At 41.7% G+C, this 18,332-nt stretch overlaps 1 protein-coding gene across 15 annotated transcripts in view; it reads left to right on the forward strand.

Annotated features, from left to right (window-relative positions):
* Window positions 1–18,332, forward strand: part of LOC132910335 (synaptotagmin-7) — a 23,965-nt gene continuing 5,633 nt past the window's right edge. Inside the window, exons 1-10 of one of the 15 annotated variants that reach the window (XM_060965978.1) lie at window positions 7,058–7,404; window positions 7,792–9,700; window positions 14,685–15,037; window positions 15,561–15,572; window positions 16,652–16,961; window positions 17,053–17,193; window positions 17,310–17,457; window positions 17,559–17,668; window positions 17,753–17,921; window positions 18,010–18,222. In XM_060965978.1, coding sequence (XP_060821961.1) covers window positions 14,973–15,037; window positions 15,561–15,572; window positions 16,652–16,961; window positions 17,053–17,193; window positions 17,310–17,457; window positions 17,559–17,668; window positions 17,753–17,921; window positions 18,010–18,222 — 1,168 coding nt within the window. In that variant the 5' untranslated portion in view covers window positions 7,058–7,404; window positions 7,792–9,700; window positions 14,685–14,972. Of the gene's footprint in view, window positions 869–4,076; window positions 4,332–7,057; window positions 7,405–7,449; window positions 9,701–11,935; window positions 12,231–12,326; window positions 12,593–13,660; window positions 15,038–15,560; window positions 15,573–15,669; window positions 15,720–16,651; window positions 16,962–17,052; window positions 17,194–17,309; window positions 17,458–17,558; window positions 17,669–17,752; window positions 17,922–18,009; window positions 18,223–18,332 lie in introns of those variants that run through there. The other 14 variants (XM_060965969.1, XM_060965983.1, XM_060965971.1 and 11 more) reach the window with 14 other exon arrangements.

An 18,332-nucleotide genomic window follows, 5' to 3' on the forward strand; every position in this document is an offset into this window, starting at 1 on the left:
GAGCAGCAGTGCGTCGCGACGCTGCCTGTCACGCGGTTGCTGCTTCCCTCCTATCTTAATCTTCTCTTCGCTTTTTAAACATTTCTCTAATCAGTAAATTCTTTCGTTTCGTCCTCATCGTTTCTCCGTTATCCTAATCAGCTTAGTCCACTGCGCATTTTCTTTCGCCTTCCTTTCTTTCCTCCATTTATCTTTTCCTTTTTATTTCAACACTTCCCTCCTTCCCAGCCTTTCCATTCCTTCCTCCCTTTTTTTCTTTCCCTACTTTCCCTTTCATTTTCCCGATTCGATTTAATCTGGGTTGATCTACACGGTCTCCCTTCTTTCTGAGCAGCTACCTTCCATCGTTATTCGAAAGCTCCTTTCCCTTCGTCAAACTCTTGCTCGTAATTGCATATCTCCCTTTTCTTTTTCCAATTGATATTGCACCGCCCATTTTTGCGCCCTTTGCTTCGTTTGTTAATCTCGTTTGCCGGTTCCACACGAACTGTTTCCTTACGCTTTTGATTCTTTCTTTTTCTCTTTTGATCTTGTCTGAGAATTCGATTTGCGAAGATCTTCGTGATTCCTATTAGTTTATCATTTTGTCAGTCTCGGTTTCGCGGACGGCGATTTTTCATTATACGCGTATGTAAAGTATACACGTAGGAGCTCTGCTTGGCGATGATTGTCGAGGGAGAGGAACAACGACACTATCGTTATCGTTGACCAACGCAAAAAATTTGAAACGGATGGTGTCCATCAGTGAACGTAAACGCGTAAAATGAATGTCATCGGATATCAATTTCGTTCGTCTAAACAATCGTTTGTTCAGTAGCGTGCCTTTCCGATACCAACGAGACAGGGGATAGCTTCCTCCTCTGTTTTGGTGAGTATTTTATAATTCCATCTCTTCCTCTCTCCTATTTTCTCCCTATTTCACCCTTTCCGTTCTGTTCCATTTATTTTTTACATTCTTTTTTCGTATCTTTCGCATCTTTCGTGACGTAACCAGTGTTTAAATATATATTTGTACCTATATACATGTATATGTATATATACACATATATATAAATGCATATATATGTACGCTTCTATTAAAATATATATGTACATTTCAAAAACAGAGAAAAATTGCTAGATCTTGTCCACAAAATGAAAGGTAGCGAAAGGAAAACGGAAGATTCGCATCATACAGGATTATTAATACATATATCGCGATGCGCATCCTTGGTCAATACGGTTGATCTTGTAATAAAAAAGTGATTTGAAAAATTCAATACGCGAGTGCAATCGATGTCGCAATATTATTCGTGTTAATTTTAGAATAAAACGAAACGAATCGAAATGAAATGAAATGAAATGAAATGAAATGAAATAAAATGGAATGAAATGAAATGAAACGAAATGAAATGAAACGAAATAAAATGAAATGAAATGTAATGTAATAAAGTGAAATGAAACGAAATGAACTGAAATCTCTGATTTAGCGATGTTTGTGCGATGGGCCATTAGATTAATTCGCTATTGGGATACTCGAGTATTTTCTAAGGCGAACAAAACCAGGCGCGTGCAGGCGTGTTGCTCGAAAATTTCTAGCGATATCACATATAGAGCAAACAGCAAACATCAGAAATTTATAATTTAATAGGTTTGTTACGTTCGTGGATTATATTATCGAATATCTATGATTGGCGATGTAGAGGACCATCGCTTTCGAGAACGAAATCGGATGACAACGTGATATCACTTTGCAAAAGTGTTAAGATAGGAGTATTCTGATTGGTGAAATCTATAGAGCGATAATCTTGATACGGATATGGATCCGTAGTTGCAACGTCTTACTTATATCTGTTATATCTAGCATCGGTCAAGGTTACTACATATTCACCCTGTCGCGTCGTCGCGACACGTCGCGTCACGGCGTTGGCAACGGGAATGGAAGCGAGCCGGCTCCCAGGTCATCTCCACGAATAACGCACCGAACGTTTCTTTCTTTACTAATGTCTATCGTTCATCTTTAACTGAATTTTTGTCAAATTATTTACATTCGAAAAATAAATTACATGGTATGTTTATGAGTGAGCATTTACGATATGATAACACGTGGTGGTCATATGGCTATGGACTGATATCGTAAATGCAAGCAACAAAAGGATCTCTAATACGTGTTTATCTTTCCGATAAAGTATTTCATTGTAGCGTATCAATTACGACGTTTGCACCGCGGTAGACGCATAAAACGGATTAAGTCGAAAGTTTTTATCGAATAAAGATAACATAGAAAACTGTTGTGACAAGTTTTGATATTTCAAACAGGATACATCTGTTAACTCTTAACTTTAGAAGATATATATATATCAGTTTCATAGCAAATCGCGTTCGTCTCTTCTTTGTGAAGGCATTTTTACGCTTTTTGTGTGTAATATATACATATATACAATGTGCAATGTGTAATTTGTGTAATAATATATATATATATAGACACACAAAAAGCGTAAGAATGCTTTCACAAAGAAGAGACGAACGCGATTTGCTATGAAACTCGATACGAAGGATAGATTGTCGTGCACGCGCAATCTTGCCCCTTTTTGAACGTACGGAAGAAAAGAAAAGTTTTGCACGACCTAATTTTAGAGCTTTTGAAAGTTCGGTAGAGGGTCAATTATAAATACCGCCTCGCTTAGTGCTTTAGTCGGTTGAATGTTAAAGTCGTCCAGTCTTTCACGCTTTTCACCTTTTTCGAGCATCGTTTGCTCTGTTCCAAGCAAAAAAAACTCCAGTCTATTATGCATAGACGAATCTTAGGATCGAGCGAGAGAGTAGTAGAGGTTATCGAAATTGCCGTGCATTAAAGAAACATGCGGTACAGCGGTATCGGCACACAGTGAAAAGAAAAACAATTACTCAACGATTTACGCGGTAATGTAACTGGAAACGACGGGAACTACCCGTCTGATATTTTCTGCGATGAAACATCCATAAATAGCAATTAGTTTATTGGCGAGTTTGAGACTTTGTAAGCTTTGAATGATTCGGTAATGCGTTTATTTTGTCTCGTTCAACCTACTCGCTATATTATTATTATTCATAGCTATAATAATCGATCATTAACCGGATCGGTGAGTTTATACGCGCTTGGTTAAACGTTGATCACGGAGTAAAAAGGTGAACAACTGCGAACCAACATCCGTTACCGTGATCGAGGGGAAAATCTTTTGTTTAGTGAACGTGATTTTAATCACAAGGTTAATAATTAATTAGGTTGTCTGAAATGTTTCAATGAAAAGACCACTTGAAACTATGCCAAACTCGATTATGAGACGCATCATTTAACTTAACATAGACTGATAATGAATCATAGGGAAAAGTGAAACGGTCGAGCGGTACCCGCATTTAATGTTCCACGAATACGGGGAAAGCCGAGGATTCATTGAAAGGTTAATATGCTATGCTGTACTATGGTTTAACGAGTTGTTTTTCATGTTAAAGCACGTAACGCCTACGCGCTCGTCCAGTCTCTTATCATGGGAAAAACCAATCTACTTATGTACGTAACAATTGAGCATCCATGCACTGCACCTCTTTCGCTATGAAAACGGATTATGTATAGCAAAAACAGGGGGGAAGAAGGGTGACGAAGAGGACAGACTATAAAGAAATTAAATACATAGGATAAAATATGATGGCTATAAATGACCAAAGAAACGAGAAGGAGGTGAAAAATATCATTGGTATTGATTAGTTGGAGAAATATAATCGACAGAGAGCTGGGTAATATGCAATATTACGGTGCCACCGTGTTATTTATTCTTGGCATGTCCTCGGCAAGCACCAACTCCCCTCCTGTGTAGAGCGTAGATAATAAGAAATTTGTGGAAACGAGAGGAGCAAAGGTTAGTTGTATTTTTAATATCGATGTCGCACACGATACGTTCTTTCTCACCTCGTTAATGTATTAATATGATCTCTGTATTCGATTGACAAATTAATACAATTACGAGATTCATTGATGAACACGGACGTGATGTGAGAGGTCAAACAGGCAAAAATTGATAAAACGTTTCTCTATTTGAATAAACATCTTTCTTTCAAAGGTAACTTAGCATGGAGCGAAAGGACGTAATTCTAACAGCAGTTTTTGGAACTGTGGGAGGTCTAGCGATATTGGTGGTTTTTGGTATGGCAGCGTGGCTTTATCTTCGAACGAAAAAATCGAAACGGCGGGACAATGATCTCGAACCACAGAGCGAACATGGGGATAGTTTCAACGATAACCGACATGGGAAACCAGCTAAGAGAAATGGTCTTTTAAATCTCAGGACACCTTTAATCAGTACAAAATCTTTCGGGTAAGCTCAAACGTCAATTTGGTTTTACATTCTGTTTGTCCGATCAAATATAACCGTACCTTTCTCGAACGAAAACTGTAAAGATGTATGTAATAATTTGGCAAACAAGTAATAATATAATACCGCAGTTATTTCCTAATAAAACTGTGTAAATGGAAAGAGAAACAGGTTAAGAGAAGTGATGGGGGAGAGAGTGGGAAAAGGAGTACATACATATGTACAAACATATGTACGTATATATTAGTCAATTGAAGCAAATGAATGAAAATGGATAAAAGTTGTAAGTACCGGTTGGTAAAGCAGTATCCAGTTACTTGTTACCGACTGAGAAATAATTTGATTACAGAGACCGACTATGGACAGGTTATTGTGACCGACAAGACGTCTATGTACAAAGTATACTCGTCTGTGACTTGACCATTTGACCGATCACTTGGCCAGTGTCGAAAAATGCCGATTTTACCGACAATAGAGAAATTCGCGTTTCGAATATTGTTTGATTACGCGGCTCGGGCACTGACGAGATACAGGTATCTCTCGACAGTGGTTCGAGGTCGAGCGATCGATTAATTTTCGTTAACGTACAAAAATAACGTATAAATATATAATAATAAAAATAATAAAAATAATAATAATCATGATAACAATAACAACAATAACAGCAAAAGCAACGACAACAACAATAATGATAATGATAATGTACAAACTTACTTTTTCTCTCCGTGTCTCTGTAGTCGATTTTCGGATGTTGCAATATTTTACACAATTATATGAAGAAGTACCATTATAATGTAATCTCTGTTCGTTCTAGATGATTTTTTTCGTTTTGTATCTTCATTTTTACTATCATAGATGTATATCAAGGGCATATTGCTCGCTTAAATAAATAAGTAAATAAATAAATAAATAAATAGAACTAAATTATTTCGGTCGCGACCGAACATAAATACGCGTACGTTTCGGCGAATCACTATATCCACCAAAGCATTATATCCAACATAGAAATTGCATAAACAATTTGTAAATAAAGTTAGTTCATGAACTTGAATTGCACACTACGTCCTGGATATTTTGTCATTTCTGTCAATTGTCTACGAAAAAAGAAAAATGAAAGGGAAAACACTGGATATAAAGTAATATGTATAAACATGTATCAAGTCGCGATCGAAATTGTTCGTCGAATCGATCGCTTAAATCTCGTATTAGTTTGCCATTGTCGCTTGCTGGAACGGTCAAGTGTTTACTGATCGAGTATCGAAACTCGTGAACTTGATTGGCCGAGAAACTAGGAAAAAGTTGCAAACGATGATAAAGTGAAGGAGATAGAGCGCTATAAATTCCGTAATTCCCAACAAGGTGCCAATTGGAAACCTGCCAGGTAGTCTGGTGTTTCGCAGCACTTAAATCGGCGGAATGCAACAGATATGCCACTTGTTACGTTGCATACTTCATACATACACACATAGCTACCGTCTTCTATCGAGATTCGTATAACAATCACAGTTCGTTACGATTTTTACTTATTTGTGCCGATACGTAAGAAAGCTAATCGAACCGCGGTACACGTATTTCCGAAATCGTTTGGTTCTTATTAAAACATTCCGTCGCACAAAAATCCACGTTACCCGTCGCAATTCCTCGTGAAATAAGGCGAGTACTTTACAAACGTTACAAAACAATTCTATCTTTCGTATCAAAGCATACTACATAAATGCATATATGTACTGGTAAATCTCCTTATTTGAATGCTCTTACTTAGTTTAAACGTTTCGAAAGAGATGGCGATTGCTCGTAATCATTGTGTCGAACGGATATATCAATTGCAAACTTTTATCGAAAGAAATGAAATTTTGGAAAAGAGGAGAAAGGGGAAAATAAAAATATAAATCGCGACTGCTAAATGGCGTAATTGAACCATCGATCGTCGATCATAGATCGTTAATCATCGATGTAGGAAGTAGGAAGAATAGGATAATGGAAAGGTTATTAGATTTACGAAGGTTTAAGAGAGAAAAGTAAAAGTAAGGTAAAAAATATAAATCGCAAACGGCATGGAGAGTAGAAGGTAGATGATGAACAAAAGCTAACCGTAGGATGAGACGAGACGAAACGAAAGAACGACTAACGTGCTTGAAAGGAGGATGATACGAGAAAAGAAGCGCGCGCGACAGTTGGCATGTGGTAGGGACATGGAGAAATAAGCGACGAAGCAAGGACATACGTCGAGTGATGTACATATTATATGTATATAACATAGTTTACATAGTATAGCACTGGTCGGTAAAGAATAGTTGGTAGGAGAAGCGGCAGGCAGGGCAGAACAGGATAGGATGGGAGATGCGCCGTGGAAGGAAGCAGTACGATGGAGAGAGGGATAGATAGTAATAGTGATAGTAATGTATATGTACGTAAGTATATGTGTATGTATAAGCGATCCTGGGAAAAGAGTCGGAGGGGAAGCAAAGGTCCAGGAAGAGTCGAGTCTAGGGAGTGTGGATCGCGGTGCGGGAAGGAGGCGGGAAAGATCGGAGTGGGACTTGGGGTGGTAGAAACGAAACGGGTGGAACGAGGGCAGTGGTAGGAATGGGGAAAGAAGGTGAGGGGGAGGGGAAAGGCAGGAAGGACCAAGTGGGGATTGGTCATAGGGGTAACGGTAGGATTCCGGGGGTTGAAAGCAGCTGAGAGCAGTGTACGAGTAGGTCATACCACAGCGGAGAAAGGTAGTTCGCGTTTAGCAAACGGCTTGTCCGTTTCAGTTGGACGAAACGTATACTAGTCGTTGGATCGGTTCTCTACATTTTTCGTATTCGTATCATCCTTCGAGAATTTCTCGCCTCTGATATCGATTATCATTTATCCTTGTTGGTGTTACTATCGTCGCTGTCGACGTTATCGTGAATATCATCATCGTCGTCGTCGTCGTCGTCGTCGTCCTTGTCCTTGTTATCGTCGTCCTTGTCCTTGTTTCCTGGAGGACGTAATCGAGGATCGAAGGAAATGGATGCTCATGTTGAAGAGCAATGGCTGAACATCTTTACAGTATGACGAAAAATCGAGAGTGACTTAATTAAAAGTACGAGTCACAGTGCGTCGATTTTCACTGGTTTTCAAAACGATCTGGTATTTCGTTAAAAAGGGCGTTAAAAAAGTTCTTCTTTTTCGAAACAAGAAGTCGCGTGTGTCGCTGAATTTTTTTGAAGAATTTTCTTTCCGTAATTGGCTAACGACGCGAACAATCTTTTTTTCTTTCTACTACCATCCTCTATCCACACCCCCTCCTCTCCTCCTTCTCTTTATTCTTCTCCTCTTTCTCCACCTCCGCCACCTTCTCCCCTTTCCCATATTATCCTGTTGGGTTCGTCGAAAACTAGACGGGTGTATATCGTGCTTTCACCACGTAACCCTTGCATTCGATCGGCCGACTTTCGGTCTAAGTGATCGAATTTATTTAACTCTTTAGATCGGATTGGATCGGATCGGATCAGATCGTAGTGAAATCGAAGCGGTTGCCACGTCTGACGGCAAACGAATCGACGAACGGAAACATTCGATCGGTGTATTTGCGGATTTTTTTTGAAAACCAGTGGATAAATAGTTTTATGTTCAAAGTTTCTTTAATTCGAAAGACAGCGCGAGAAAGAAGAGGAGACGAGCAGCGAAAGGAAGAGAAAGAGAGGAAGATAGAAACAAAAGGGAAAAGCAAAGAAGAAGCAAAGACGAGCATAGAGAAGAATAGCGGGTGGAGAGAAAAATTAAAAAGAAGAAAACGAGAAAAGTTTGAAAAATTACAAAGTTGTGTTGGCAGAAAGAAAAAGTTCTTTTTTTCGTCTCTTTTTACGGGCAAACTGATCGTATTTTTTGGGCACTTGTAACGCGTTGGCTATAACTACAACGTTGTTGAATCACAAAAGCGACGATCATTAGTCGTTGTTTGTATTTATTAATCTATTCGTCGAGCGTTGCCGCTGGACGACATAGAGCGTTTTTCGAATCAGTTTCTAAATTCACGCGAAAAAGCATATTTCAAGAATATCGAAGAGTTAAAGGAGAATTCTTTGATTACTTCGAATGTGACGCGACGGTTAGCCTTAATCCTACATATCCTACATATAGTGGGTGAATCGGTCGTTGGAAGGGCACGTAGCGCGTCTCGTTCAAGTATTCATTTCTATCCGGAACGAACAACGTTTGTACGCGATTTACTCGTAAATTACTAAGAAATTGATTTTCAGTTTCCCTGTTTCTTTTTGGAAAAGGACACAAACGATCATGCTAAAAGATAAAATCGAAAAGAAAAGGAAATAAAAGAGAAGAATAACGAAAGTTAGTCATTGTTGTCGTCGTCGAGAATTAGACGATCCTAATTATCGTGACCGTAACGCGTTAAAAGGACCGGACACGGTATTTTTTGACGACTGTCTGACGACGACCGACGACCGACAAACGACGAACGACGACAAATTATCAACGTCTTTTCAGGAAAAGAACCAAAGAAGAAGGGGGACAGGACGAGAGAAAGCGCGGCGGGAGGGGGGTAAACAGAAAGTTGACTAGAAGCGTGTAAGAGAACGATAAAACGATAAAGAGAAGGAAAAAGAATAAATAGAGGAAAAAAGAGAAAGAAAGAGAGAGAGAGAGAGAGAGGTTGGCAAAGGAAGGAGAAGAAAGCGAAAACTGTTTCCATTATACATGAAACTGTTTCGTCGACGAGGTTGGTGACGATCGTGTTGGAAAGAAAGGAGATCGAGATACGAGATCGTTGATGAAGAAAAAATTAGGCTCGAATCATGCGACGCTGCGATTCGACGAGAAATACGTTGAAAATTGGATTAATTGGCATCGAGGTAAAAGAGAGGGGTAAAATAAATAATCAGCGTTCGGTCATCAAGGAGGACTTGTAACGCTGTTTGCATTTTCTCGCCTCGCCTCGCCTCGCCTTTCGACGATTTGTATGTGTGCTTGGAAGAAGATTGACGAAATAGCATAGTTGTTATTTCGATAGTTCGTATAGCAAACACGACCAGCTTCGAAACACAGAGAATCATAGTGATCGATACGATACGGTGAACGTACAATACGATATCGTGATATTATTATATCAGTCAGCCTCTGAATTGGGATCGAGGGATTTTCGTTGGACGCGTTTCGATTCGACGAATAGGAGGAACACGTTGGTTGGTTGGGACGTCGAAGGAGCTCGTTACTCGATAAATTGGAATCAGTCAAGAACGAACACGGGAAATTGTTTCGCTTCTAGTTTGGTTAAGCGAACGATCGAATATGGAAATCGCAGCCTCTGCAATGTTGGATGGCCTGAAAAACAATCGAATCAGCAAGTTGGCACTGTCGCGGTTCTTGTCGCAGAGTCTGTGAGTAAATTAACTCGGCCGTTCGTCGAGCACGTAATCGATTCGACGTGGTACGAGTAACCAGGATGCTAGAAAGCATCGGCACGTAGCGCGCGCACTAATTAATTGCTTGGCTTTTTTATGCTTCTGTCGCGTTTCATCGCCATCTAGGCAATTAGTATCACACAAACCTACGCATTCAAATCCGTTTTGGTAGTTTATCGCGCGCGCACTTGCTTGTCGCTGCTTCCATCCGAGATTATCCGTCCGATTCCTCTCTGTCCGATACTGATTATCCACGCTACGCGGTCGAGTCGTCACCGTTTTCGCGATGGGCGCGCGCGGTTATGGCCGATTATGGCCGATTATGGCCGATTATGGCCGCTTGCACTCAGTATCTTCGACTCTTTTCATCCTTTTCCTTCTTTACCCCTTTTGCTTTCGCAGTCGCGCAAAGTTCGCGCAGTTTTCAAACCGTGTATCCACCCCTCTTTTCATTAACAATTTCTCGAAGCATGCGAATCGTTTCAGCGAAACATACTCCTGTAAATATCTATAACTATGTATATGTACTTATAAAGGAACGAATTTCCAACTTCGCTTATCCTCGTCAACTTAATAATTCCCTGGGTCTCGAGATCCATGGGCCATACGCGTCTTTCATTCTCGTTCTTTGTACTTTTATCGTTCTTCGTCGGTCTTCGTTCGTCTCATTTACGGGACGTTCCTGTATGCGCGTGTCGCGTACTTGAAATTACCTCTACATTAAAAAGTAAGGCGCTGATAGGCGCAAGATCCACGGTAAGAGAATCGAGAAGAAGAAACATTGGACAACGAAGAAAAATTGATAGAAAAAGGGCGAAATATTGGACAGAGAGGTAGCGAGAGGAAAAACAATAGAAAGAGAAAATGGGAAGAAGGGAGGGAAGGGACGAAAGAATAAGAAAGAGAGAGAAAGAGGAGAGTATCATTCTTCTTAACATGTTCTACAAATTTATGTAGAAGCGATCGATAACGATAGTCGATGTGTAATAATATTTTTCACAGTGAATCGTATACATATATTGTAAGCAGTATTCGGGATAACAAGTTCCTATCAAACGAATGAAAAAGCATCATCAATATGAAATGTCAGGGAAGAGGAGCTCTCGAGTAAAACTAAAGAGACATTTGTATGTTGTTGTTTCGATTTACAGCTGCTATTCAACAATTTTGCGATTTATCGTAAATTACTTATATGTGTCGATATACAGAGTCGCGTGTTCACGCGTTTTCGTAGGCTCTGCCGAGAGACCACTGTACCCACATGTAATACATATTCGAATCGCTCGAGGCGATGAATCTTGTAAACGGAACAGCCGCGTCTATCATCCGGTAGTAGAGTTCGGTCAGTTAAATGACACGAGAACGCGCTTGCGCACGTGTCTGCAACCCATTTTCGTTTCCTTTATTTCTCATCCGAGTTTTTTCCCGACCACCAAGATATATACAAATAATTGAAAGGACACCAGAACTGGCCCACTTTATTTAACGATGCCTCAGGCTTTTTCTAGACAAAGGAGAAACAGGAGCAACTCCCGATCGAACTCGTCGTTTCGGCGATTCGTGGGTTTTTCTCGTTCGTACATAAAAAATCGGAAAAAATCTCCAGCTATAATTTCTTTCTTTCTCGTCCGATTTTTGCCGATTTAATCGACTTTGGATAAATGGAAAAGCAACTTGCATGCAACTGCAAATTTGACGCGACGCGACGGTTTTAAGATTCATGGCATATTTTGGATAGACAATCCGGGAAGTTCGATATAAATCGTTTGGCGAACAAAATACCAGCGTTTAATGTAATTTTCTGATGCTAACTATCGGATCGAATCAAATTTCAAGGAAATTCGCGACAAAGCAAAGATTTTGAGAGAAGTGATAACGGATCGAAGATGAAGAGAGAGCGATACGCTTGTATAAGGGTAAGAGTGACAGTAAGTAGTAGCGGTGATGGTGTGATGGTGGTTGTGGTGGTAGCGGTAGGGGAGTGGGGATGGTGGACGGAGGTGGACGGAAGTGGAGGTGTGGTGGTAGTGGTGGTGATGGTGGCGATGGTGGCGGCGGTGAAGATAGAGGTAGTGGTGGCAGCGATAGCGGGGTGTTGGCTGTGGAGGGGATGGGTTGATATGGTGGGAGCGATAGCGGTACGGTGGAGATGGTAACAGGTACAGGCGTAGAGGGTAAGGATACGACACGATGGTAGAGCGGCATAACCAGTGTGGAGAGGGTAGGTCTGGGTTAAAAGAGCAGGAAGGGGAGAGCAAACGGATGATAGAAGGGCAAAAAGGGGTGCGCGCGTTTGATCCCTGGTGCGTAGGAGAAGTTTTCTATGGCGTCCGGAACGGTCCTTGGGTGAGCAGCGAGGTGGCGCCAATGTATCGAAGGCTTGAAAGCATCGATGCGAATGCAACCAGGGCTTTTCCACCCAGGAGGAAAGTTTAGTCTGTGATGCGACGCGGTTGCGGGTAGAAGTAGCGAAACACGCGCGTTTTTTCGCGCGAAAGCGATCGCGGTACGTTACCACTTTCTCTTTCGATCGACGTAAAGAGATATTCTCGCGAGGTGTACTTCTTTACGATTTACGGCTCACGCCTCACGGTTCACGGATCACTACTCGCTACTTACGGCATATGGCTTACGGCTTTCAGCCTACGACTTACAATTTTTTCAATTGATCCTACCAGCTTTTGTTTATTCGTCCCGGCTACGAAGGCATTCGATTAGGATTCCCTATATATCACTTCGCGCGTTGTTCTACGACAACACGTTTTTATTATTATCGTCCATTCGCCTGATTTTACCGGGGAGTATAAAATATTCTAGCAAACGCTTGTTATGGACTAGAAAGTCCAAGAAAGGAGGTCTATATAAAAGGTGTGCGATTTTCTCTCGAGGTCAGTGGGGGTAACGTGGGCGCGAAGGAGCCGCGATAAAATTGGAAAAACGATAAGCGTATATAACATGTCGCGTGCTCGCGTGGCGATCGTTAATGTTCTATCTTGCATTGTTTCGATCTGTGTTCTTCAAATGCGTCAACTACGTAACAGGTGGCTAAAGAGTTATAAGATTGCACACTAGATGAAACCTTTTATTTTCGACCACGTAGCACGATGACGGCGAAAACAAAAGTAGTAATCATCGATCGATTATAAATTGTTCGTAATTTGATCTTTTAACGATAATCGATTCCTCGAATTAGATTTGTAAACTAAAATCGTTTCAAGTTGGTGATGAAATTTTGTCGAAACTACGTCGAATCCTGCGGACCGTGCAAAATACACATATGTAAATATTTGAAAGTTGTGAAATAAGATGATGTTTCAGTAACATCGTATGGTTGACATCATAATTTTGTCCATTGTTCGTGCAAGCATTGCAAAGTAATCCGATAAATGTACGTAGTCGTTGAAGGGACACTACGTGCATCTAAATTCGAACATAGTAGGTACCTACGTAATTCGTCCGAAGTCATATCAGGAAAGGGACGTAAATTCTTCGTAAAATTTCGAAAGTATCGGAGTTTGTCCATTTGCTTGTAAAATTCATAGTCCGCGTGCAGTACAACGACTAGGAACCTGTTGCTTGGATATTCTTCGGCATTGACCGAACCGCATCACGGCCAGGAACTCTTACCTTTGTCGTGCGCGTGCGTTTCGATCGATCGTCTCGTTCGTAATTTTCCTTCGTGCTGAAAGCTCGGAGGACTTTTTGCTACCGACATCTACGACCAGAACAAATCTCTCAGAGAAAGAGAAAAATCTACGCTATATGACTGATTTGTTTGCTGTACTAGAACGAAATTATCGTTGTTGTAACGATCCTCAGTGTTCGGCGCACGGACGTTCCGAACATTATCTGGAGTCTTGAGTTTGACAGAGGACGAGGGCGAGAGATGAGATGGAGAGGAGATGGAAGGTGAAGGGGGATGAGATCGATAGGGCTTGCAGATCGATGGATACGTGTAAATTGTAGTACATACAATTGAAAGCCAGCCTTATCAATAGAATTTCGTGATTGGTGTATAAAAATGGTTTAATCGCGTCTGGATGTAAGCGTATGCGTGCCCAGCGAGATGCGCGCGCCGTATCTATCGACCTTCGCAGACATCGTTGCCACGTGCACGATATAATATATCCTTGATTGAGTTCGGAATTTGTCGTCCGGTTCTCGAATATCGATAACGTCGGAGGACTTGGCCCCTGGAACAGTGCGCGAATCGATAACGCGTGACTAATTTCGTGGACGCGTCGCATAATCGTCGCATAATCGTGGCGGTACGGCGGTGTTGTGGTGCTGCTACTAGCAATGTCGTGGTAACCACGATTATGGGGTGATAGCGTTGATTGGCAGTAGACACGATACGTAATAAAAGTAGAGAAGATAACAGTGGTGGTGGTGGCGGTGGCGGTGACTGTGGTGGCGGCAGTGACGTCGGCGATGGCGTGAACAGCGTGGCAGCGGTACCGGCGAATGTAGCTAAGATCGATCGTATCCCCTTCTTTCGACCGTCGCGTCCGTTCTACCGACCAACAGACTGACCGACCGACGCGATGGAATATAACCGAACCAATTTCCTAGATTTTTTTCGCGTATACGATCACTCACTATTATTATTTTTGATCGCTTTTCGGAAATACGGAACTAGAGCTTTCTGCATCGTTTGACTATTGTTCGTTATTTCCCCTCTGATACATTTGCGAAAACGTTGAATATTCGCGATATAGGTACACGACAGCCGCCATTCTCTTTGAAACATTGTTGCTCGAGAGAACTGAGATTCACGCACCACCGCTAAACTGTTTCTGAAATGACGTCGTGTAGCGATACGAATTGTTTTATGAATGCGAAATATTCACTATTAAGAACTACAAATATTCTTACCTGCATCGGATTCGATATCTAAACGTATCGAAATGTTACAATTCTTAAATTAAACGTTTTCGTGTGCTGCTTATTGTGTATTTAGACAAAATTTGTCCAAAGTATCGAAGATCGAATCGGATCGGATCGCGCCAGGTTTTGTGATTTGAAGAGAATAATTCGCTTGAGGAAGTGTATTATCGAGCAAAGAGAAAGAAGAAAGAGATTGCGAAGTTTAGAGGCGGCTGGAGGTTGCACACGCGTATAAATAGGAAAATACGTTCTTCGTTTTTCGTCTTCTTTCAATGGAATAGATCATAAACTCGATAACAGGAATGTGAACTCTGGTTCTCGCAATAATCGTGGTTAAAGACTCTCTCGGAACGATAAAATCATGTGGGCTGCAGTCACGAGGTCTTTGGAAATACTGGTTGCCTTCTTCGAGTATTACACCACCAGGTAAGGAATGTGTATTAAATCGGCAACGTAAATTAGGAATAAAATTAGCATGATAGCGTGTCCCCCTGAGGCGATTAGCGTAAAGCGTCATCGAATAAGCTTGTCTGGAACAATGACTCACAACGTGGGACATTATACCTCTCTCTCTCTCTCTCTCTTTCTCTTTCTCTCTCTTTCTTTCTCTCTCTCTCTTTCTGTATTTCGCATTTTATATTTTTCGATTGGCTGGCCTCTCTTCTCAAGTTTCTTCTTCTTCGGATTCGTTACTATTGCGAGTGGCACTGATTGCGCCACAGTTTCAAACGAAACGTGGAACGTTTGGAGCACCACAGCGAAGAAAATATTGTGACGCGAAAGTTCCGAGAGTCCATCGAACCAAAACGAATTCCTTGTGATCGTTTGTTTCGTCGTTCTCTCTTCGAATTCGAGATCGAGATTCAAGATTCAAGACACAAGACTCACCAATTCCTGTTTTCACTTCTTTTGTTTCATGCGTCCTTTCGGGGTTACTATTGGGATCCAGAGCGCAATTGGAGTAAGTATACCACGAGTTGGTAAATAGCAAAAACTTTTAATCTATCTTCTCTCGTACTGCTTCACTTGACTCTTCTATCTTCTCTTTCAATTCTCCTTCCTAATGGAACGAAATGTCTCATTCGCGGATGGGTGCTGCTTTATCTGCGTAAGTAGTTGAATTCAATTCAATTCTTCGATTCTACATTTCCATTTCACTCGTTTCAAGTTTCGTTCTAAGCATTAGCTTATTTCTCCTTTTTCCCTGATCTTAACATGCGCGATCTCTCAACAATTTTTGCACCAAATTCAATTGCAACAAACTCTGTTACTTTTCTATTCGTAGTATCCTTTCTCAACGCTCGACTCTCCCTGATTTTCCTTTTGAACGAATTTCAAGTGAAACTACCGATTCGGCGTTGTGCAGAGGAAAAGAAAAGAGGGGGAAAGAGAGAGAGAGAGAAAGAGGGAGGGAGAGAGAGAGATTTATAAAACAAGAAAATCAGGGCAAATTTGGCATTGCGCATCCCAATTAATCGAATCGCACGTGCTTTTATGCGTTTTCACGACTGTCGATCAAACTTGAATGCCTAGAGTTTAAGAGACTAGGTCTAGATTCTAGATGGTAGCCCGAATAGCTCGATACATCGAAGGACGAGCATAGACAGCCGTTGCACCATAGCTACGTATACATATATATACGTATGTGTAGGATAATACGTTAGATAGATAGATAAATAGATAGAACATAGAACCCCTGACAATGAGTCGTCTTTCACCGTAGTTTGTAGTGTCATGATGGTCGCTTTTGACGACGCACAATCTAATCGCGACTGCTTTAGCTACGCCAAAATATGTAGTTGAAACTGTATGCGCTTTAGTTTTGGTCATTGTTAATAAATGCACGTGAAAGGAAATCGGGATGACGCGAGATTTTTGGCGGATGACGAAAGATGAACGAGATCGAAACGTGAACCACGGTAATGATAAGACAATTACGATGACGCAACGAGGACGAGAACAATAAAAATGAGCCAGGCGGGGTACGCGATCGGATGAAGTGGTGCGATAGAGATTTGAAAAGAGGGTCGATTGTCGTAGGACAACCGATAGCCCGGCGAACAAACCAACAACATCGACAAGTGGAAGCGGAGCGGCGGGAACTAGCGGTTCAAGCGGTTTGACGGCGAGCGGGGCAACCGCGGGAGCTAGCGGATCGGGGTCTGGCGTGGGAGCCGCGTCTGGTATCGGAAATGCGAACGCAGGAACGAGCGGGATCGGCGCCGGGGCGAACGCGGTTTCCCTCGGCGGGTCTAGTAGCGGGTCGGCCGCTGGAACGGCCGAACCTCGCACTCCCACCGCCGGAGTGCAAAACAAACAGCTGCAAAATGTCAAAGGAGATCATCCGTCGGTAGGTCGGATTTCTTCGGCGAATCTCTTTCTCCCGTAGATTTCGCGAGTCCAATCCGTATGTGGTAGCTTTGAACACGTTTTCATTTCAGAAAGCGTTTCTGCAGAGCAGATCGATGTCTTTGGTGGACATGTACATCGATAATTCAGAACCCAGCGAGAACGTTGGTCAAATACACTTCAGCTTGGAATATGATTTTCAAAACACTACGCTTATCTTACGTATTATACAGGTTAGTGCTGCCTGCCTACGATACGTGAATCGTCGATATTCGGTCTACCTCCATCTACCTACCCATCGCGACCAAACAGATAAATGACAAATGTTACTCGGTACTTTGACTTTTAGGGTAAAGATTTGCCGGCAAAGGACTTATCCGGGACGTCCGATCCTTACGTCCGCGTAACCCTTCTGCCGGACAAGAAACACCGACTAGAGACGAAGATAAAGAGACGCACGCTAAATCCTCGATGGAACGAAACGTTTTATTTCGAAGGTAAGCATCGATACGAGATGCGTTCCAGGCAAACTGCATCGCATGCACAGATACGCGTTTCAGAAAGGATTACATCGCGTTATATTACGTTCTTTGCATAGGTTTCCCGATTCAAAAGTTACAAAGCAGAGTGTTGCATTTACACGTGTTCGACTACGATCGATTTTCCAGGGACGATTCTATCGGAGAAATGTTTCTTCCGCTATGTCAGGTAATTTTCATGATCAATTCGTGCTCTTCAGCGATGGTTCGAGTGGTATCGAGTCGCGATATAACGATGAACGATTCTCGGTAGGTTGACTTTTCGGACAAACCGTCGTTTTGGAAAGCCCTGAAACCACCGGCGAAGGATAAGTGCGGCGAATTATTGTGTTCTTTGTGTTATCATCCGAGCAATTCCGTACTCACTTTGACGCTTTTGAAAGCGAGAAACTTGAAAGCAAAAGATATTAACGGAAAATCAGGTGAGCGATTCGATATTTTGAGATTGCGATCAGGCTACGACGCTTAATCTTTTCTTTTCCCTTTTCTCCACTCTGTTCTTGCGTTTAGATCCATATGTAAAAGTATGGTTGCAATTCGGCGACAAGAGGATCGAAAAACGGAAGACACCTATATTTAAATGTACTCTGAATCCAGTATTCAACGAAGCATTTTCTTTTAATGTACCATGGGAAAAGATTCGAGAATGTTCGTTGGACGTAATGGTGATGGACTTCGATAACATCGGTCGAAACGAGTTGATCGGACGGATTCAACTTGCAGGTACAGTATTTTTCGATAATTTGCTCAATGCAACCGCCACTGTGTCACTGTCACTGTTACTGTCACTGTTACTGTCACAATCGTTCATTACCAGCGTCACCGGTCTCTTT

Source organism: Bombus pascuorum, chromosome 9 (assembly GCF_905332965.1).
Source record: "Bombus pascuorum chromosome 9, iyBomPasc1.1, whole genome shotgun sequence".
NCBI lineage: Eukaryota > Metazoa > Arthropoda > Insecta > Hymenoptera > Apidae > Bombus > Bombus pascuorum.